Source organism: Kogia breviceps, chromosome 17 (assembly GCF_026419965.1).
Source record: "Kogia breviceps isolate mKogBre1 chromosome 17, mKogBre1 haplotype 1, whole genome shotgun sequence".
NCBI lineage: Eukaryota > Metazoa > Chordata > Mammalia > Artiodactyla > Physeteridae > Kogia > Kogia breviceps.
In genome coordinates, this window is record NC_081326.1 from 454,345 (window position 1) to 476,326 (window position 21,982).

The 21,982-nt window shown below is 48.7% G+C and overlaps 1 protein-coding gene across 3 annotated transcripts in view; it reads right to left on the bottom strand.

Moving 5' to 3' along the window:
- Nucleotides 1–21,982, bottom strand: part of PRKDC (protein kinase, DNA-activated, catalytic subunit) — a 145,937-nt gene that overhangs the window by 13,876 nt on the left and 110,079 nt on the right. For all 3 annotated transcript variants that reach the window (XM_067017134.1, XM_067017133.1, XM_067017135.1), the window contains 12 exons: nt 20,804–21,009; nt 18,609–18,747; nt 17,603–17,791; nt 16,804–17,028; nt 15,938–16,046; nt 14,379–14,490; nt 8,578–8,752; nt 5,777–5,951; nt 4,160–4,353; nt 3,133–3,316; nt 2,549–2,709; nt 209–420 (listed from right to left, as the gene is read on the bottom strand). In XM_067017134.1, the coding sequence (XP_066873235.1) occupies nt 209–420; nt 2,549–2,709; nt 3,133–3,316; nt 4,160–4,353; nt 5,777–5,951; nt 8,578–8,752; nt 14,379–14,490; nt 15,938–16,046; nt 16,804–17,028; nt 17,603–17,791; nt 18,609–18,747; nt 20,804–21,009 (2,081 nt within the window). The remainder of the gene's footprint in view (nt 1–208; nt 421–2,548; nt 2,710–3,132; nt 3,317–4,159; nt 4,354–5,776; nt 5,952–8,577; nt 8,753–14,378; nt 14,491–15,937; nt 16,047–16,803; nt 17,029–17,602; nt 17,792–18,608; nt 18,748–20,803; nt 21,010–21,982) is intronic.

Sequence of the window (21,982 nt, forward strand, 5' to 3'; positions counted from 1 at the left end):
GATGAACTGTGTTTACAAAAGGAAATAAATTCTTCAGCAAATAACACACCAGGGCAGATGCACCCAACAAACAGACATCTAGGCCTCCTGCGCTCCGTGGCAGCTCTAATTCATCTGAGGACACACATAAGCGTCCCTGTGTCTGCTTTGACCACAGACGTTTTGATAACCTTTCGGTGTTGGATGGACCTAATCTTTCTCGTGTCACCTGGCCACGAAGTCCTTGTTCTTATGGCCAGCAGAAGTGTCTCTGAAGGAATAGCTTTCACTGCTTATCGTGAACGGGTACACGATGGCCTGCGGGTAGTGGTCGGCGAGGTCCGCCACCGTGCGCTGGACGGCGACCCCCTCCTCCTTGTCCAGCAAGGCCACCATGTGGCCGATCCAGCCGATGAACTGCCAGCAAGGAATGGAAGAGATCTGTAACAGAGGGCCGGGATTTAGTAATGAGTGAGACATGCAACGCTCTTCCCTTACGGAAGTATTGTGTGTCCAATATCAAAGTATAGCTGTACATGCTACCGTCAGTGTAAAAACAGACAAGACGTGTAGACAGAAAGTCTTCTCAGCCCTCTCGGTTCCGACCCACTGGGAACCATCGATTCTTCCAGGCCTTTTCAGGGTGTGTGCACGTGGACCCTTTCTTCAGAAGAATGGAATCGGAGGAGACTTGCTGTTGCTCGTTTTTCTTAGATCTAGCTCATTCCTTTTAACAGCTGTACCATATTCCGCTTCATTTCACAAGTGCTCGATGATGAACTTTTAGGGTATCTGCAACTTTTTTTTTTTTTTTTTTTTTTTGTGGTACGCGGGCCTCTCACTGTTGTGGCCTCTCCCGTTGCGGAGCACAGGCTCCGGACGCACAGGCCTGGCGGTCATGGCTCACGGGCTTAGTTGCTCCGCGGCATGTGGGATCCTCCCGGACCAGGGCACGAACCCGTGTCTCCTGCATCGGCAGGCGGATTCTCAACCACTGCGCCACCAGGGAAGCCCGGTATCTGCAACTTTTGCTACCCAGATACTACTACAATGCACAACCCTGTATGTATCTCTTTGTACTTGTGCTATATACCCACAGGAGAAATTCCCGAATGAGTTCCTAAATTCCTTTTTACTTTTAATGTGAACCTTAACAACTGTAAAAAACACTGCTAAATTTCCCTCTTTTTTCAAATTTTCACTTCTAAAAGTGTAGTAGATCGACTACTTTTCCAAAATCCTTTTCTACACTGGATGTGATCCGTTTTAAAAGTCTATTGTCAATCTGACAATTTTTAAAATCTATTTTCAATCTGAGAAGTGAAAGATATCTAAATTTTAATTTGCGTGTCTCATCGTTAGTGAGGCTGAGCAGTCAGCGTTTACCTGCATTACGTGCTTTAACCGCACGTGCGTCGCCCGTTGCTACGAGTCTGTCTGTCGCGGACAGTGGAGACGCCTGCTCTCCGTCTCCAGCATGTGTTGCAAATATTTTTCTCCCGTTTTTTTTTTTTTTTTTAACTTTGTATATGGCATTTTTTTAATGATAGAAGCGTCAAATTATTTTCCTCTATAGCTCCTGGTTTTTATCTCTTAACCCCAAGACCATTTTCAAATTTTGCTCAGGTTTTCCTCTAACGCTTTTCCAGATGTTTATTTCAAGACAAACTCCGCTGCGCTTGGAATGCTGGTATAAAGCCAGGAAGGACGGGGGGCCTGGGGGCCCTCAGCACAAGGCCAGCTGCCCATCTCAAGGGTCGTGACAACATCCACCCACCACTCCGTTCGTCTCCACACAAACTCAAAATGCTATTTTTATGACATACAAGTATGATTTGGGAGAAAAAGAAAACCATAACTTACTGAAATATTTCTTTACTTATCTTTGAGGAAAATGCACGTGTACTGCATTTCACACCGAATTTACTTTAATCTCCTGTGTAGGACCCACTGAAAACCCTCACCTGTCCAAGCGCACAGAGAACTGACCGCGGGTTCCGCAACCAGCACGGTCTACAGGCCTGCTGTGCACCCTTCCTGAGCTTTTACGTCATCAGCCCAAAGCCTGGCCCTGTCTTCCAGTCAAACATCCACAGAAGTCGCTAAGCAGCCTTCTGGTAACCCTCCCCTTTTTCCCCGACGCGGCCCCAGCGGAGAGGCCGGCACGGGGTGAGAGAGGGCAAGCGGGACGTGGGCCAGGGGCCCTGGGGGTTCCCGAGACGTGGAGCGTGGGGGTCGGCACCTGAAACGTCCCCCTTTTCTCGCTGCCGAACAGTGACCTGAGCATGAGGCCCCCGGACACACAGACGCAGCTCAGCCCTGACGGGCTGCCAGCTCCGGGGCGGAGGACTCCCCTCCTCCCCTCGCGGTCCTTGTTCAGACGTGGCTTTGTGTCCACACCCACAGAGGAAAGTGGGTGTGTGGGAACGCTCCCTGACACGGTTTTAAATGGCATGTGTCGTTGGGATGGAGCAAACCTCGGTGGTTAGGAGAAGCCATTAACACAGGCACCCACACAACACACCCGTGAGTCCCGCCAAGTCCCCTTCGCCCGGAGGAAGACGCTGACCTCTCTGGCCATCAGGCTCAGGGTCTCCTCTGGATACTGCTCGACAATCTGGAGGAGTCTGGGGAACTTCAGCCTGGCCTCGCTGGAGTGTAACTTCAGAGCTTTCAGCATCTTGTCCACCACGAGGGCTGGATATGTGTGCAGTTCTGCAGCATCCAGGACTGCCGGGGACAGGAGAGGAGAGACGTGGTCACTACCCACACGCAGACACGAGTGCCACACCCGGCACTGGCTGCTCTGCCCCGGCTTCCTTTCTAACAGCTACTGCAGCTCAGCAGACGGTCTCGGACCACGTGTAAGAGCTCCTCTCTGACGCTGACCTCGGCTACCGGGTGAAGCAGTTGGCTTCCCGGGCTGGAACACGAGGGGAGGCCACAGGAGCTGGTCAGACACGCAGCAGGGAAACAGACGGAGGGAGGGACTGAGACACCCAACTCTGGTCCCACACCGGCCGTGGGGCATGGCCGTGTCACTGCCTCTTAAAGAGACAAGCCGTCTCTCAGAACACATGCCACTGAAAACCACACAGGAGAGCACAGGACCTGCAAGGCCCTAGATCTCCGGCGGGCACGCACGGGGCTCACCGGGGGGGCCCTCCTCCTGCTTGCGGAGCCGCTGGTCACAGAACTCTGCCAGAGCCAGGTAAGCCGCCACCAGCCCGCACGCAGGCTCCTGGCCCCGCGCCGAGCGCCCGGCCTCCTCCTGTGCTGCCGTCTGCACGGCCTCGGAAAGGTGGTGGAACGCTCTCTGGTACAGGCCTGCCGCAACCTGGAACGCAGAGACCCCGGCCGGCTGTGAGCGGGACCAAGCTTCCTGAAGACCCTGCCCGCCCAGGGACCCGCCAGCCGCCGGCAAACAGAAAGCCACTCGAGGGCAGAGCCAGGTCTGCCTGGACTGGGAAAGAGACGCCAGCCCCAAGCCATCTCGGCGCCTGAGCTCCAATGCAGGGCAGGGCTCGGGAAGGGCTGGGGGCTGGGGACACAAGTGACGCGGGGAGCGCGTGGGAACTCACGAACACACAGAACCACCTGAGAAGCGCCAACAAAGCAGGTGCTACACAAAAAAGCAGAAAAGCCGATTCTTCCCACAAGCTAGCAGGGCATCTGAATGGTGACCGGTGGTGAGATTCCACTAACAAAATTCATGGGAGAACTGTCCACATCAATCCAACACAGACTTCTCCTTATTAACACTAAAAGAAGGGTGTCGTTCAAATAAACAGGAAACACAGGGAGTAGGTTATTTTTCCAATAAGAAACCTGACTGCGTGTAACTGTCAAACGTGTCTTAAAAACATAAAGCAAGGGCTTCCCTGGTGGCGCAGTGGTTGAGAGTCCGCCTGCCGATGCAGGGGACGCGGGTTCGTGCCCCGGTCCGGGAGGATCCCACGTGCCGCGGAGCGGCTGGGCCCGTGAGCCGTGGCCGCTGAGCCTGCGTGTCCGGAGCCTGTGCTCCGCAACGGGAGAGGCCACGGCGGTGAGAGGCCCGCGTACCGCAAAAAAAAAAAGAAAAAAAAAACACAAAGCGAGACTTGTCGTTTTTCGTGTAGCGGAGCCTGCGCGATTGAGACAAACACACGACACGAAGAGCTCAGGCTCCCGGTGTCGCTACCTTCTCAGCATCCTCTGAACGGGAACCCGAGAGCTCCGCGACGCTCCTGGCCTTGCTCTGCTCGAGCCCAGCGAGGCAGGCGGGCTCGCTGCTGAGAGCATCGGCCATGATCCTGTACGTTGTGCCCAAGAGGATGTTATGGTCACGGGAAGCCACAACGTTTCTGCTCAAGTAGCTTGACGTGTTCTCACCTGCTGGGTTACACACACACACACACACAAACACACGATTTTTTGAGAACCGAGTGAGTGACATTGAGTTTAAAAGAAGATATTCACAGTGTTCAAAGGTTGTTTTCTATTAAGAAACTAAAAAAAATCTTGAAGGTATAAGAGACTGACTTCAAACGCTGGTAACTCACATTAATGAAAAATGTTCTTTGTCACCAGTGACCACAGTCCACCAAGGCTCCACAATTAAAACACCAAATAAACTTTCATTCAAGCATCACCCTTCTGCATTTTGTCCAAGCACTTCTTTGTATTAAAAGAGAATAGAAAGGGCGCTTTCTAATGCATCCGTGCATGTACCTCAGTAACCCAGAGTTTTAAACGGACGCTGTGACCTACAGCGGGTGAAGCAACAGAGACCACCGCAGCCCAAGGTCTAACACCACGTCCGTCCGTGTGGCTCTGGGCAAGCCTACAGCGTGCAGAGGTCGAGGAGAGAAAGGGCCGTCGCCCAGCAAGTCCTGCACCCACACCACCTGCTCCTCCAGGAGACGCCTACTTCACAAGGCTGTGACCAACGACAGCCAATTATTATCACGAGAACTAAATGTCACCTTCAGAGCAGCAAACTCCTCCTCCTCCCCCAGAAAAGCCTATAAAAAACAGCTGGGCGGCCATAGGATCATTTTCTGACCCTGGGACCAACGTGGGAAGTGCTTCCCCATGCTGCTCAAGAGTTGGGCTCGGGACCAGGCGGGAGGCTGCGGGAAAGCCCTGCCGTGCACCTGGGATGTGCACACGAGAGCCGGGACCCACACACGGGGTCCCCCTCAGCCTTACAGGCCACGTCACCACAGACAGAAGAACTGAGGAGGAAAAAGGCTCTCATGGTTAATTTTTTTTAGGCAGTTCTTGTACGTAAACAAAGTTTTCAAAATAATTAAACTGTTACACCCAAAATTTGGCTAAGTCTTAAAGAGAACATTTTAAAACTTCAACTTTAGGGCTTCCCTGGTGGTGCAGTGGTGGAGAGTCCACCTGCCGATGCAGGGGACGTGGGTTCGAGCCCCAGTCCGGGAAGATCCCACGTGCCGCGGAGCGGCTGGGCCCATGAGCCGTGGCCGCTGCGCCTGCGCGTCCGGAGCCTGTGCTCCGCAACGGGAGAGGCCACAGCAGTGAGAGGCCCGCGTACCGCAAAAACAAAAACAAACAAAAAACAAAAAAAAAACCACTTCAACTTTAGTTTACAGATAAAGAAATAAAAGCTCCAAAAGTCATATTCGGTAGTATTACTAGGACTCACAGTACCTTGGCTCCACATGTTTAATAAATATTGAATAAAAGTTTTACAAAGTGAATTCCCAACTGTCAGATAAAGCAGCACAAAGGATACTGCGAGAAGACATGCAGCCACAACACAAACTGTGGGAGCAGAAGGGCCTCGTACCCAGCAGGGGCACCGTCCTCAGCACCGTGCAGAGCTGCTCGGGCGGGCGCTGGGCCCGGGCACGGCCGTGGCTGAGCCGGCAGTAGCTCTGCACCCACTTCACGAGCCAGTCCTCCCGTGTTTTTGACTCTCTGTGCAGCTCCTTCAGCAGTTTCAAGGCAAGCGAGAAATTATTCTACACGGCAGGAGAGAGAGAGCAGAAAGATGACACAGGATAATGAGAAGTCAAGTCGCTGTACAAGAGCTTCTCACCGGCCTGCAGCGACCCACCGCCTTAGCTTTATGGCAGGGACTGAGGCGCAGTCCAGAGCCTCCGGGACACTCACGCAGCTGGGCGCCCCTGGCTGCCGTCTGACTGCAGGGCCCTGCCGCCCGCCAGGAAGCCCTCCACCCACAGGCGTGTGCCCCCCTCCCCCAGCCCCCGGCGACGGCAACCTTCTGCCCCGGCCCTGCCCGTTCTGGACACCCCCTCCCCGGGGAGCCAGGGGACGCGCTCCGACCTTGAGTCTGGTGGTGGGCGTCAGAGCCTCGCTCCCCGCTGTGGCTGAGCAACTGGCGGCTGCGTGGCTGACCGCAGTTTAGTCACCGGTCTATCTGCTGGCCAACTGGCGGGTTGCCGCCACCTTTGGGCTAGTCTGACTAATGCTCCTGTTTCTAATTTCAGCGAACAGAGAATCGGGACACAGATTTCTGTGTGGACGTGACGTTTTCATTTCTCTTGGGCATATACACCGAGGAGAGGAACTGCCGGGTCAAGACCCTCTGGCTTCTGGAGGAGCTGCCAGACCGATTTCCCCGGTGGCTGCACTGCTCACCTCCCCGCACGGAGGGCCGTCCCTCTACTCCAGCCGTCCTGGGGGTGGGCGGTGGGACTTCGCTGTGGTTTGACCTACATCCTCCCGATGACTCATGGTGCTGAGTGTCTTTTCTTTCCTTCTTTCTCCCTCTCTCCCCCTCTCTTTCTTTCCTTCTTTCGCCATGCCACACGGCTTGCGGGATCTTAGTTCCCCGACCAGGGATCGAACCCGTGCCCCCTGCAGTGGAAGTGCGGAGTCCTGACCACTGGACCGCCGGGGAGGTCCCCTGAGTGTCTTTTCATGTGCGTACTGGCCACTTGTGTGTCTCTATTCCTGTGAGAAATGTCTATGCCGATCCTTTACCTGTTCTCTCGCTGGGTTGTGTGACTTTCTGTCGCTCGGCTGTGAAGAGTTATTTAGGTACCCTCTGGATGAGCGGGCCCTTTTACCAGATACGTGATGTCCAAACATTCTCTCCCACCGCGTGGGTCACGTCTCTTCACTTTCTTCAGTGTGCCACTTGAGGCACAGACGTTTTTAGTTTTAACGTACAATTTCTCTGTTTTTTATTTAGTTGGTTGTTGGGGGATGTCTTTTACATCTAATTCTCGGCCGAGCTTCAAGGACACGGACGTCAGTCCTGTGCGTCCTTGTTACCACCCTTCCAACCACTCAGGCCAGAAGTCCAGTCACCCTCATCATTGCTGCAGTCTCTGGCCTTATTACATCTGCGTATGAGGGTGTACATTTCAGACAGCTCTCATCCCCACCAGCATGCCCAAGACTTTCGATGTCCTCCTGGTCTCCAGTCCCTAGTTCTGGGCCACATGCTCCACAATCCACCTCAAACCAGCATCACCAGACAAGCCCTCCACAATTCCCAGTTTCTCCCCTTGGGAATCTGTTTAGACGTATCTCCGTACCTTCCTCTCCTACCACCCCCAAACGCCACCCCCTCCACGGAGCCCTCCTGCCCCCTCTCCTCGTGCCCCCAGCAGCGGGGAGCACCCACCGCACCTCCCCCCGGGATGCGCCCCTTGCTTCCCGCCGAGAGGCCACGGGCACCGCCTCGGCCCGGGCCCTGGCCACTCCCTGCTGTACCCGGAGCTGACGGGATGGAGGGTGAAATGGCCAGGGCCTTCTAGGAAAAAAGCATCTCCTTTTTCTCTGCAGGGAACAGTGAGGGAAGACACTGCCTGAGTCCAGAAAGACGCAGTGGGGAGGGGGCATGACCTGAAACACCACAGCATCCACAACTCCAAGGGGAGAGCCTGCGGAGACCAGGGGAGGGGGCAGGGCCTCCTCGGTGGAGTATCTGAGAGCATCTGAAGGCCAGCTCCTCCAGAACTGAATGCAGGGAACTGACAGAGTTATTACTTCCTTTATTCACTTAGGCTGCTGTTATTGGAAATATAAAAATTCCTGATACGAGACCCATCTCAAAGGAAAACCTATAAATGAGCCTTTAAACCCACAAAACAGAAATATTATTTGTACTAGAATAATAGTCTTTGCTTTATAATAGCAATCAGTATAGGGTCATTAAAATAGCAAGCTCCCCTAGTATATCCAAATATGATTTAATTACATGAAAAATATAATTTAACACAGTTGAAATGCTTATATGCGACTTTTAAGCAAACCGCACTTGCATCAAGAATCTTATTATCAAATGATAGATTTCCACAAACTAAACCTAAATATAATTTGTAACTACCTAGCAAGCATTCATTTTGTTAAACAAGAGAAACCCTGTATTAGATTTATTTTCTTTATAAGTAAAGCAGAGAATAATCATTTTGAAATGATTAACAAGTGTATAATAAACTTTAGAGGCTTTCTGGAAAATTTTAAGTAAGTATTTCTTCAAGTGTACTTCCTTATAGAGAAAAAAACAAAACAAAACAAAACTAACTACTCAATTATCCCTAAGCTTCAGATATTAAAGACAGCTAAGCTTAAAGAACGCCCGTTTCAGAGCACCTGCAACCCGGGCGCGCCCACCTGCTTCCGTGCACTCTCCACCATCTGCAGCCTCATGGAGAACTTGCAGCTCGCGATCAGAGACCGAGCATCTTCCTCCAGAGCCTGCACGCCCAGCCCGTCCGCATCCTCACTCACACCACCACCGTCCGGGAGGAGAGTGAGCTTCTCCTCTATTTTGCTGAGAAAGAAACATCTACATAAAACAAAGAAAAATAAGAATTAATGCCGGACTCATAAAAGATACCTGACATTCAGGAAGCTGCTGGATAGCATTCAGACAGAAATTCTACAGCTGTGAAAATTTTGCTCATTTTTTAGACTATAAATGTACACTCTCAGAACTGGACTTAACCCCCATTTAAATTAACCAGCTCTTGGAAGATCACTGAGGACATTTCAACACAATTTTCCAGACAGCATCTACTGCTTCCACCTCCACAAAGTCAAGTATTAACACTCACAACCTGCTCTCTTAACAAATGGACAGCACACCCTGAGTTGAGTCAAAACCATTTTTCTCCTTTTATCTCCAAATCTAAGGTCTTCATCACATACGTGGCCAGTGTCAAGCAGCAGACAGGTTATCACCACTGAGAACAACGGCTGTATTACATTGTACAGCCAGAAGGTTATTCTTATTTGTATCATGATTTACATATTTGACTTGGTTCCCATGATTTTACTTTCATCATTTTATTTACTTTCATTATTTTCATTGTCAGTAACACGGACAAAGGACCTGAACATACCGCTGTGCGGTCCCGCCTAATCTGGGTCCCCAAACCATGAGTTATGCTGGCCCTGGGGCCAGCTTGGCTGCCTCCCCCGACCCCCCGGGGCAGTACTCCACCTGCTGCTGAGCATGGCACCCAGTCCCGACCACCTAGGAAGCCTGACCAGAGAATGCAGGCAACACAGAGCCATGCTACAGCTGAGCTGGGGCAGGACCCCAGTCCTACCCAGCTGTCCTGGGCCAGCGGCACCCTGACCCCCAACCTCAGGGCTCAGGCAGCAGCCTCACCCCCAAATACACAACAGCAGGCCCCACCTGCCCAAGGAAGCTACCAGCTGACACGGCCAGAGCCTCAGGCTGAGCTGACTGGTGAAAGACTATCTCTGCAAAGTCTGAACAAGACCATTTACTCAGATGCGTAGATACCAACATAGTGAACCAAGGATCACGAAAAATCAGCTAACTGATGCCACCAAAGGAAACTAATAAAGCTCCATACCCGACCCTAAAGAAATGGAGAACCGTGAACTGTCGGACAAGAATTCAGAATAATCCACTACAGAAGTTAGTGAACTGCAAGAAAGCACAGGCAACTAAGTGAAATGAGGAAAACAATGCATGAACAGAATGAGAAGTTTAACAAAAAGACAAAAACCATCAAAAACAAAAACAGAAATCCTGGAACTGAAGAATTCAACAGAGAGCTTCAAAAGCAGATTCGACCAAGAGGCAGGTTCATGAAATTATCCAGACAGGGGAGCAAAAGAAAAGAGAATGAAAAAGAGTGTAGCAGAGCATGAGAGAAACAACACACCCATTAGAAATATCCCAGAAGGAGAAGAGATAAAGAAAAAGACAAAGTACATTGAAAGCAATAAAAGTTGAAAACTCCCCTGACCTGAGGAGAGAAATGGACACCCAGATCCTTGACTCCCCAACAATGCAGGGGGCCGGGGTTCAATCTCTGGTCAGGGAACTAGGTCCCACATGCTTGCGGCAATTAAGAGTTTGCATGCCACAACTAAGGAGCCCACGTGCTGCCATGAAGGAGCCCTTGAGCTGCAACTAAGAAGCCTGCCTGCCGTAACTAAGGAGCCCGCCTGTCGCAACAAAGGAGCCCACCTGCTGCAACTAAGACCCGGTGCAACCAAATAAATAAATAACTATTTGGAGGGGAAAAAACAAGAGCCCAAGTAGGTTGAATCCAAATAGGGGCAACGCCGAGACACATCACAACTGAAGTGTCCAAAGTCGCAGCCAGAGAAAGGCGACACGTCACACAAGGGAGCCCTCCCACCCCCGACCCAGTAAGACTACAGGCAAAGTCCCCAAAAGAAACATTTCAGGACAGGAGAGAGTGGGGTGATACATTCAAAATACTGAAAGAAAAAAAGAACTGTCAACCAAGAATACTGTATCTGGCAAAGCTGTCCTTCAGAAATGAAGAAGAGATAAACAAAAGCTGAGGGAGTCCATTACCAGACCCGCCTGCCTTACAAGAAAGCTAAAGCGAGTTCTTCAAGCAGAACTGTGATGCTAGTTAACATCACAGAAACATACAAAGTTAGTATATAACTCACTGGTAATGGTAAATATAAAACCAAAGTCAAATTCTCTAATATGGCAGTGGTGGTATGTAATTCACTGACAACTCTAGTTTAAAACTTAAAAAACAAATGTACTAAATATAACCATAACTTCAGTAATCTGGTGGTACTGCATGCATGATATAAAAATATGTAAACTGTAACATCAATAACCTAAAATGTAAGAGGGATGAGGACACAAAAGCATGAAGTTTAAGAATGTTATCACAGTTAAGCTGCTATCAGCTTAAAATCAGGTGTTAAAAGATAGTTTATGTAAGCCTTGTGGTAAACACAAAGGAAAAAACTGTAGTAGTTACACAAAAGATCACGATAAAGAAGTCAAAGCACACCGAACAAAAAGTCATCCATCAAATCACACAAAAAGAGAACAGGATAAGCAACAAGGGGTAATGAACCCACAAAACTGTCAGAGAACAATTAACAAAATGGCAACAGTAAGCCTTACCTACTGATAATTACTTCAAATGTAAATGGTTTAGATTCTCCAAGCGATTAAAAAAAACAAGATCCAGGGAGTTACCTCCTGGTCCAGTGGTTCGGACGCCCGGCACTCTCACTGCCAGAGCCCAGGTTCAATCCCTGGTTAGGGAACAAAGATCCCACAAGCCACGAGGCACGGCTGGGAGAAAAAAAAAAAATCTCCAATGATATGCTACCTACAATACACTCACACTTACGCTCTGAAGACACACTGACAAGAGTCAAGGGTGGGAGAGGTATTTCAAGCAAATGGTAACCTAAGAAAAGCAGGAGTAGCTATACTATACCAGACAAAATAGATTTTAAGCTAACAATGGTAAAAAGATACAAGGAAGGTCATTACATGATGATAAAGGGGCCAACTGCCAATCTGTCAAGAAAATACGACGACTGTAAATATCTATGCACCCAACAACGAAGCCCCTAAGTATATAAAGCAAATACTAATAGAACTAAAGGGAGAAATAAACAGCAATACAGTAATAGTTGGGGGTTTTAATACCACTGTCAACAATGGACAGATCTTCCAGACAGGAAATCAATAAGGAAATAGCAGATTTGAACAATATGATAGACAAAATGGACCTAATAGACACACACACAATAAAACAGGAAAACAACACGATCAATTAAATAGATGCAGAAAAAGCATCTGACAAAATTCAACACCATTCATGATAAAACTTTCAGAAAAGCAGTATATGAACAGCAAATAACCAGAAAATACAATGAAAAAAAAAAAAAAAAAAAACCCTCCGTTCACAACAGTGCTGAAAAAAACATACATACTTAGGAGCAAATCTAACAAAAGACAGCTAAGATCTCCAGATGGAAAAAACACAAATCTTTGAAATTAAAGAGGACCTAAATTAACAGAGAGACACACCACACTCATGAACTGGAGAACACTCTACACTGTTAAGACAGCAATTCCCAAAGCTGATCGAGAGTCAGCAAAACCCCAAACTCTGTTTTTCTTTTTTCTCTGGTAGAAATTGATAAGCAGATACTAAAATGTATACATGAATGTAAGCAACCTAAAATAAACAAAGCACTTTTCATAAAGAAAACAAAGTTGGAGAACTCCCCCTGATTTAAGACTTACTATAAAGCATCACTAATGAAGACAGTTTGATATTGTGAAAAGATATACATATAAATCAAGGAACAGAACAGAGCATTCAAAAACACCCACAGACATAACCATCACTGATTTTCAGAAAAGGTGCCAAGGCAATTCAGTGATACAAAGTAAGACTTCTGAACAAATGGGACTAGATAACTAGATATCCATATGGAAAAAGTGAACATGTATCCCTACCTCATACCATCTACAAGAATTATCTTCCACTGGATCACAGACCTAAATATAAGAACTAAAACTACAACATTTCTAGAAGGAAACATAGGAGGATAATTTTGCAAGATGAGCCTGGAGGGACCTCCCCGGTGGCACAGTGGTTAAGTCCCCGTGCTCCCAATGCAGGGGGCTCGGGGTCCTGGTCAGGGAACTAGATCCCACATGCACACTGCAACTAGGGAGCTGGCAAGCCACAACTAAGGAGCCCACCTGCCGCAAGTAAGACCCGGCACAAGGCTGGTCTGGGCTAAAGTCATCCACAGACACAGAACACAGAGGAGTAGGTCTCATCAGAAGCAGGATACAGGCATGTCTCAAAGCATCTCCCACACACTGCTTGTTAGTTGCAGAGGAAAAAACAGGGCTTGTACACCAGAAAGACCAGACATAGTATTAAGCAGGCAATCAACACTGCCACCACCAGTAAAAGGCAGGTGGACACCCTGTGCTTCCAGATGTGATACCACAGGACAAATACTCCCCTGAAGTGGTATTCTGGCCATGGGTATTTCACTTGAAGATAATCAGGAGGATACACAGCCAAACCCAACCTGAAGAAAATTCCTCAGGAAGTGTCAGTGTCATGAAAGATGGCTGAGGAACTGTTCCACATTAGGGGAGACCAAAAAGATACATCAACTAAATGCGTACATGACTCTGCAATGGATCCTGTCTTCAAAGACAAATTGCCTTAAAGGATGTTAATGGAACAACTGACAGAACTGAAATTGAGGTTGTAGATTAAAATGAAAACAGAGAAGTTACTACTGTACTGTGGTTCTAAGAATATACTCTTTTTCTTAGGAAAGGCACACCAATAAACAAAGAGGTAAAGAAACAGATGTATGCAACTTACCCTCAAATGGTTCCAAAAATAAATATATGTATGTGGAGAGAAAGAAAAAAATGCTAATGTGGCAACATGTTGAAAAATGTTAAAAAAAAAAGAGTACCTGGGTAAAAGGTACACAGGAGAGTTCTACTTTTCTTGTAACCTTTTTTACAGGTAAGAACTTGTCTCAAGATAAAAAGTAAAAAAAGTTTGAAAAATAAAAAGTATAAAAAGTAAAGTTTTAAAAAGCTGTAGTATCAGAGGAAACAGGGTCCAATGGCAAGAATGCCAAACGTGGGGTCACAGTCCTTCAGTCCTACTGACTGTGTGTTTTTGAATTAAAATAACTCACAACCGCTCTGGCTCTATTACCTCTTCTCCAACACATATGGTTAATACCTGCTTAGGATTGATTACCCAGGGCCATTACAGGTGAGGAAAAGGATCTCAGACCCGGCGAAGCGATGAATACAGCACGTAACAGAGCTGGGAGGTAGGACGTGGGAGTGTCCAAAATCCAGGTTATAATAACAGAATAAGAAGAAGTTGTTAAGCAGTATCTTCTTTGCTACCATGTCACTCGCCCACATTCAGCCCTGAGACAGGAGCAGAGGGGACGCCCCTGCCTTCTCTCCCCGCCCAGAACGGGATGGACCAGGGGACAAAGACACGTGGAGGGTACTGTCAGAACCACGTCAGTGGAAACTGGCCCACGAGGCTCAGACCCCACACTTGTCTAAACCACAGTTTGGGAGAAAAGCTATTCTGGCAACTTCAAGAAAGAATCCACACTCAACAGCTCACCGATTCGTGATGATGTCGTCCCAGACGCTCATGGGGTCCATTTTAGCGTCCGGATATCTACTTGTCCAGGTTTTCAGAAGCCTCTTAAGGGGAAGGTGAGACGACAAATTGCCTAAAAATAGTATCAGAGTGTGACTACGTCCACGGCTCAGTGACCAGACCACCTTACCAAGCGCAGCTGTCAGAGTGTGACTGCGTCCGCGGCTCAGTGACCAGACCACCTTACAAAGCGCAGCTGTCACATTTCCTGTCTAAATTTAAACGTTTTGCCTTATCTTTCACAACAGGAGCAAAAGCTACCATATTTTAAATATTCTGGCATTACAACTCAATTTCTTGGGGCCATGGAGGGAAGATGAGGAAACAAACATACACAATTTTTACATTTAGCACAGGTCCACAATCCTCCATCCACAATTCCAAAATCTAAAAAGCACTGAAAATTGACCTGTTTTTCACAGAGTTGCAGCCAATTTTCCTGTTTGCAAAATCTGATCTGAATCGTCACAGGGCAACTTACAGCCTGTTTACGCCACTCGTGGGGACACCCACACCCAGGCGGTGGGCAGCCATCAGCCTTGGGCTGACGGGCCCCTGCACACAAGGCCCAACCCCGCATGCACACAAGGTCGCCGGCGATATAACCCCCAAACGACCTGGCCTCGAGGGCTTCGGAAAAGGGCTTCACGATAATCCTCATGAGATTTAAATTTCACACTGCTAATGTTTAAAGCTTTGGTTTTCTTTCAGCTTAAATCACAGTCCTGAGCTCAAAATCTGGATCCTTCATGTATTAGCTTAGGCGAGTTATTTAATCTCTGATGCCCTATAAAACGAGGAAAAAGGACCTACATCTCCTAAGGCTGTTATTAAAAACTAGGTAATACAGAGAAAAGAGATCAACATAGCTCCTGGGATAATACATCATTAATAATCATGTACCTGAAACATCATTCTCCAAATTTAAAACAGAGAACAGCTAGGTAGATAGCTCTGAATACCAATTCTTAGTAGTACTCCGAAAAGCCTACAAAACTGAAATTCAGATTTACAGTGAAGACGTTACCTCTGACTCTGGGTGGCCTCCCATCAGCACCAGGATAAAACCTACCCGTCGGCGGGAGAAAGGCCTTCCAGGTCCGGGCACTGCCGCCCTCCGCCTCACCTTACCAGCTGGCACCCAGGACAGAACCTCTGGCAGCTCAGGGTCAGGCCGGCCCTCTGCGAGCCCCTCTCTCCGACCAGGCCCAACTCGGGGTCCTGCCGGCCAGGGGCTGTCCCCCCTGTTTCTCACGGGGCCCTGGACCTGCCTCTGCCTCCGCGGGTGCCATGTGTCAGACCAGAACTCCTTGGAAGCTTCTCCAGTGCCCAGAATTGCGCTTGACCATGTTAAACACTTACTTCAACAATCCCAAATATATACATTTGTAGAATAAACTCAAGGCAGTTTCCAGCCCATACAGTAAGAAACATGTACTATCACTAGGCAAAGAGATCAGAAGCCAAAACTCTTCCACAATTATAAAACAAAAAAAAGGTAGGTATAAATGGAACATTACCTTGTTTGCTAATAAAGCTGATGAACTCCTGAATTTCTATGAAAGTCTGCACAGACTGCAATTTGGTGAGTCTACTTCTGTGTAAAAGGACATCAATACTAGAATAATTCTGGAAAGAAGTCAGCATTGGTTACAAGTCAATCTACTGCATTAGATTTTAACCCAGTTCTCAGCATGAAACAGCAGCTACCCTATAAACGCATCAGTTACACAGGACATCTCAGAGTGGTTAATAATTAGGTCATAGGAGCAATTAACAAACGGTCTAATTTTCTTTTTTAATTTAGGTTTTCAATGGCATTTCAGTTCAACAAAATCAATAAAAGCAAAACAATCGGGTACCGCTGCCTCTATTTGCCACCAATTCTTAAAAATCACAACATCCTATTATGCAAAACTGCCAACTAGAGAAGCCAATTTTTCTTCTTCGATAAACTTCGAGTGTGCTACTCAAGCTCAAACACATTTGAAAAGTAGAATGAAGACAGTGAACTTCCGCCAACGGCAACGACAAACGTTCACCGACTCTACACAAGACACGGCTTGAACAACAGAACGAGCCGGCACCAAAGGAAGAACACAGAGCCGGGGCTGGCGGGGCCTGGTCTCAGGTGCTCGTTCACAGTGAGAGAAAGAAAACTCCAAGGGGACACAAAACGTGGAACTTTCTAGCACAGAGAAAGGCACTAAAAGGACCCAGGACCAAGGCCGGTGTGCACAGGCCTCGGTGGGACCAGGACGCGAGGAGGGTGGGGCCGTTGCACAGTCGGTCGGGGGAACCCGCGGCTGTGATTCTCACCCAGGAGTTTACCGATGCCAGAAAAGGTCACAGAGGTGGCACATTCCCGGCTGGGGTGTCCTGTTACCTGCAAAAACATCTGAATGCAGTTTCTGATGTAATACTCGGCCCTGTCGACGTCATCTTGCAGGAGGTAGAGGAGACTCAGCTCCTGGCTGTAGCGGAGCTCGAGCAGGGCCCTCCGCAGCTCCGAGGTCACCGCCTCGTCCACGAAGGTCAGCAGGGCCTGGTCGCCCTCCCCGCGGAGCAGGGACTTGAGCCTGCTGCGGATCATGTGTGGCAGGCAGGTCTCCTGAGGAGCAAGAATCTCGTCACCACGGCGTCTCTGGTGTCATTTTATAGGTCCAGGTGCCAAAGCGATGGTGCTTAATGCTCCAAATGTTAAAGCACCTAAGGCCACAAACTTTAAAACAAGTTGATCTAAAATGGCTCATTTTATAACCACAAAATACACAGGAACACGGTCTACAGAAAATGGGAACTACTTGTAGCTGAAGGACAGCTCGACGGCTGGTACAAAGTGGGGGACCTCCAGGCACGGCCGAGGACAGCAGTGCGGACAGGCCAGGCGGGCCCGGTGACACTGCAACGCCGCGCAGACACAACGGGAAATGTTCTCCCGGTGGCCACACCAGGGATGCTGACGTTCACGTTTAAGGGCATCTGCTTATCCTGAAAGCTTGAGCTAAAAGCGGTGAGCGGTTTAACGATATTATGCAGTTTGGGGGGTGCCAGGTCGTATCAATCCCCTAATGCTGCACAACTACTGCCCTGTTTTTGAACACGTCTAAACAACTTGACTAACGAGAGCACACCTGACCATCTAAAACATTTACTTCCGTGACCTCAGAAATGAGCCCACACACCTGATAGAAGGGTTCACTCCACATCTTGCTGAGGTCTGGGGCCCCCTCGCCGTCAGCACTGGCCGTGGAGCAGTACGCCAGCGACTTCCACTCGGCAAGCTGGTTGTAACACTCGAGGGACGCACGTTCCCAGAAGTCCTTCTCGGCTTCCGTGGGCTCACCGTCTGCCCACTCTTGTTTATTGAGGGCCTGGTAAGATTATTTTACAAAGTTGGGAACAGTACAAATGAAAACATTTGCACTGTAGGTTGTGTAACGTTCGTGCTAAGAACAACCATTTTCAGATTTATGACAAGGGGAGAAAAAAGGGAAAACAGAGAGTAACTTGAGTGGAATCTAATAGTCAACGGCGTATTAAAAACCCCAGCCAAGAGGGAACCACTTCTCTGGGAAACTTAACAATGAAGCCAGTGAATAAGTTGAAGACTTTAAATGACCCATAATTTGATGTAAATACTGTGGATTATTTACTACTTACAGAATTCTTAGAATGAAAATTAGAAAATGAGATATTTACAGAAAATTGCAGAAGATTCTACCACCTGGCTCTCTCACACAGGCCACAGACCTGAACTCCAAGTATGTACCTGCTACACATCCACACTCGGCCACTGGTAGCTCAAACACAAACCTGAACTTCAGTCATCTTCCCAAAACCAACTCTTACCTACCTCTTTATAAATGTTTTACTTACTGAATGAAAACAATCTACTCAAATGGAAATTACATAATAATACCAGATACTGAAGTAACAACTTACAATTTTATCGTACTTGGTAAAAAATGCTTTCTTTTATTTAATGATGTTTTCTTAAAGAGTTAGAGATAACAACAATACTTAGCTCACATTCGGTTATTATGAAACCATTTTCTGATACTAATCTTTGTGTAAATTCTAAGGAGTAAAGCTGAAATATTTGAAGCTCTAAATTCTAAAGCTAACAATTTTTCCATTCAGAGAACAAGTGTTTAAGCAACTAACATACTTGCTAGAGATCAACTTTACCTCGTTATACAGCCGCGCAGCTTCAGAATAATCACTTCTCGCTTCTGCTAATAACGCGTCCTGTGTGACCTGCTTTGTTCCTATCTCACTGCTGAAAATACCACGGAGGGTGTCATACTCTCCAATCGACCTGTACAACCTATAAAACAAACAAACAAACAAACAAACAAAAAGTCCAAATCAATGAATGCCCCAGTATTTTTAAAGTCTTTACTCTAATGAAATGATATTAAATCAAGATGTCATACGTTATAATTAACCAAAAAAGATACATTATTCTTGTTTTGTAAAAATATAAAATCTTAAAAATTTTGAAGTTACCATTAAGTTTGACTACTTTAGCCATACTGAAGGCAGAAGTTATTCTACCATGCATTTAAAGTAAAACCTGAAAATTATAGGTTTACAATGCGTAAGCTGACTCGTTAAATGAGCCTGTTCTGTGTTAATTCTAGACCTAAAATTTGGAATGCAGTCAAGAACCCCGAAGCAGGTAAATTAGTCCTGGTCCCAGAGATGCCACGTTTTACTCCACGTCCTATGGCCTTCTCGATTCTACTGACAGCCTGGACACGGGCTAGAGGCTAACGCACACCTGCTGGTCCGCCAGCCAAGCTCCCCTTTAAGGTAGAGTCTCAAGTGTTCAGTACGTTCGTTCCCTTCTCCCTGGAGACTTCTTTCCACCTTTCGAGTCTCCACACAAATGTCCTCTCTTCCTAACCCTGCAGTCGCCTGACCACCGAGCTGAGGACCACTTCTCTCCTGGTTTTCCTGAATTTGGTGCTTCCCTGGGCATGAAATTTCATGTGTTTATTACATCAGAAAAGCCCCACGGGTTCTCTTTCAGAGCCCACTGACTCCAAATTTAGACCAAAAAAATCTAACAGCTATAGCTCTCTTACTGCCCTGCTCACCGGGAGTTAAAAGTAACAAATCAGAGGCAGAGGCAGGGAGGTGGGAAAATAGCCCACAGCCCAGGAGTCCAAGAGGAGACGAAGCTACAAGCATTTCCCAGGAATTCAGAAAACACACCAGCCTCAGGTCCACCCTACCCTGGCCCCCAGTCCCTGGACCACATACGCTGTAACGTGGTCAAAACAATGATGTGGGAGTTCCCTGGTGGTCCAGTGGCAAAGACCCCATGCTCCCAATGCACGGGGCCCGGGTTCGATCCCCGGTCCGGGAACTAGATGCCACATGCACGCCACAACTAAAGATCCCACACGCCACGACGAAGACCCGGCACAGTCAAAAAACCATTAAAAATTAATAAATATTTTTTTAAAAATTCTGTTTGAAAAGAATGCACAAACATAAAAAGTATGAGGAAGCATTAATAAACCTAGAAAAAAAATATTTAAAGGTTTAGGCCTGGGGGTTTCCCTGGTGGTGTGGTGGTTGAGAGTCCGCCTGCCGATGCGGGGGACGCGGGTTCGCGCCCCGGTCCGGGAGGATCCCACATGCCGCGGAGCGGCTGGGCCCGTGAGCCGTGGCCGCCGAGTCTGCGCGTCTGGAGCCTGTGCTCCGCAACGGGAGAGGCCACGATGGTGAGAAGCCCACGTACCGCAAAAAAAAAAAAAAAAAAAAAAAAAAAAAAAAAAAAAAAAAAAAAAAAAAAAAAAAAAAAAGTTTAGCCCCTTAAATCTGTGTGCTTCGTTTAGCCAGACAACACCCAAGACCCAAGACTCTGCCCCCTGAAACTCCCACGCGCACAAGGTGTCACTACTGCCCACGGCCACACCAGACACAAGAGGGTAAGGACGCCCGGGGGCAGAAGCAGCCCCCGCAGAGGCCCTTCCTCCCGCCCAGGGTACCGCCTGCACCACTGGCGGGGTCTAACCCGCGCTGTGCCGCGCCCGGAACCCGGCGCAGCGCCTCGCTACCCACCACACCACTCAGTTCAGAGAGACAGGAGCGACCACGCAACAGCAGCAAGGCAAGAACCCCCACTCTCACTTCCACTCTTAAGCCCAGAACCCGAAGATCTAAAAACCAGTGTTACAGCAAAGCAGCCCAAGTCAAATTTCACCCGAATCCAGTACCCTCCGAATGAGGCACCGGCTTTCTTACGATAAAGCCTCACGTAACCAAAACAGGGTTTGTTTTTCCCAAATAAACGAAGTAACTGTATCAGATGTATCGGCCTCAGCCCCAGCAGGGTCAGGGTCAGGGTCAGGGTCGGGGCCCGGGCGTACCTGGCGAGCTCCATCCATGTGCCGACGGCGGTGGGGAGGCCGGGCCTGCCCCGAGCGCGCTTGGCGGGCGGCTCCTGGGGCAGCAGGTGCAGCAGCGCTTCCTCCAGCAGGTGGATGGCCCCCGGCTGCTGCAGGCCCGCCAGGCCGGCGCTGCCGACCACGGCCGGGTCCAGGCTCAGCAGGTCGGCATGTCGGCAGCTGACCTCCTGTGAAGACAGACACGGTGGCCCTCTAGCCCACGGCTCCCAAGCCACCTCTGCCAGCGAGGACCTCGTTCTGCTAAGCACAAAGGTCTGACATTCGTGGTCAAGAAAGCACAAGCTCCTCTGTGTGATTCTGTTACGCTTTCCCCCACTCGCTCAGAGGAGGAAATGATCGCTCCTTACTGCACACTTCCAGTCGAGGATTAATTTAGAGCAATCAAACCCCTAGTGGACAGTGAGGGTCTACACATTTGCTGTATGTCCAGACCACAACCGCAGTTTCCCAGAACGTATACCCTGAAGAGACGAGGAGAGCATCTGAGACACAAAGATCTCACACCCAGTCACTGCAGAGTAGGTGCGCTCACCCCCACTACCCGGCAGCCTCCCCACGTCTCCCCACCCAGGGGCTCACGTGCTCAGCAACACGGAATGGAGGGCTTCGGGAATTATCACGTTGACCTTTACTTTGTAACTCTCAACTTGAGAGTTCTGTATACGCAGAAACAACAAAAAGTGAGCCCCAAACCAATAGAGAGAACAGTATGGCTAGTAGGACACCATCTCATGACGACAGACCTGCGTCTGCATGGACATCTGGAAGGGCACCCCCCTCCCGCCCCGCGAAGCTGCTGGGCTCAGAACCCTCACTGAGACTGACCGGCTACCACCGAGCCAACTTGCATTCAACACCAGGGGTCTTGGAAGAACACAGATTCTCCAAAGCAAGCAAACAAACAAAAATGCTTGTTACTCTTAGCAGGAACCAGTGATACAGGAAAGAAAATCCAAATAAAATTCTATTTCCACTAACAACATAGCAGGACTTCCCTGCTGGTGCAGTGGTTAAGAATCCGCCTGCCAATGCAGGGGACACGGGTTCGAGCCCTGGTCCGGGAGGATCCCACACGCCGCGGAGCAACTAAGCCCGTGCGCCACAACTACTCAGCCTGCGCTCTAGAGCCTGCGAGCCACA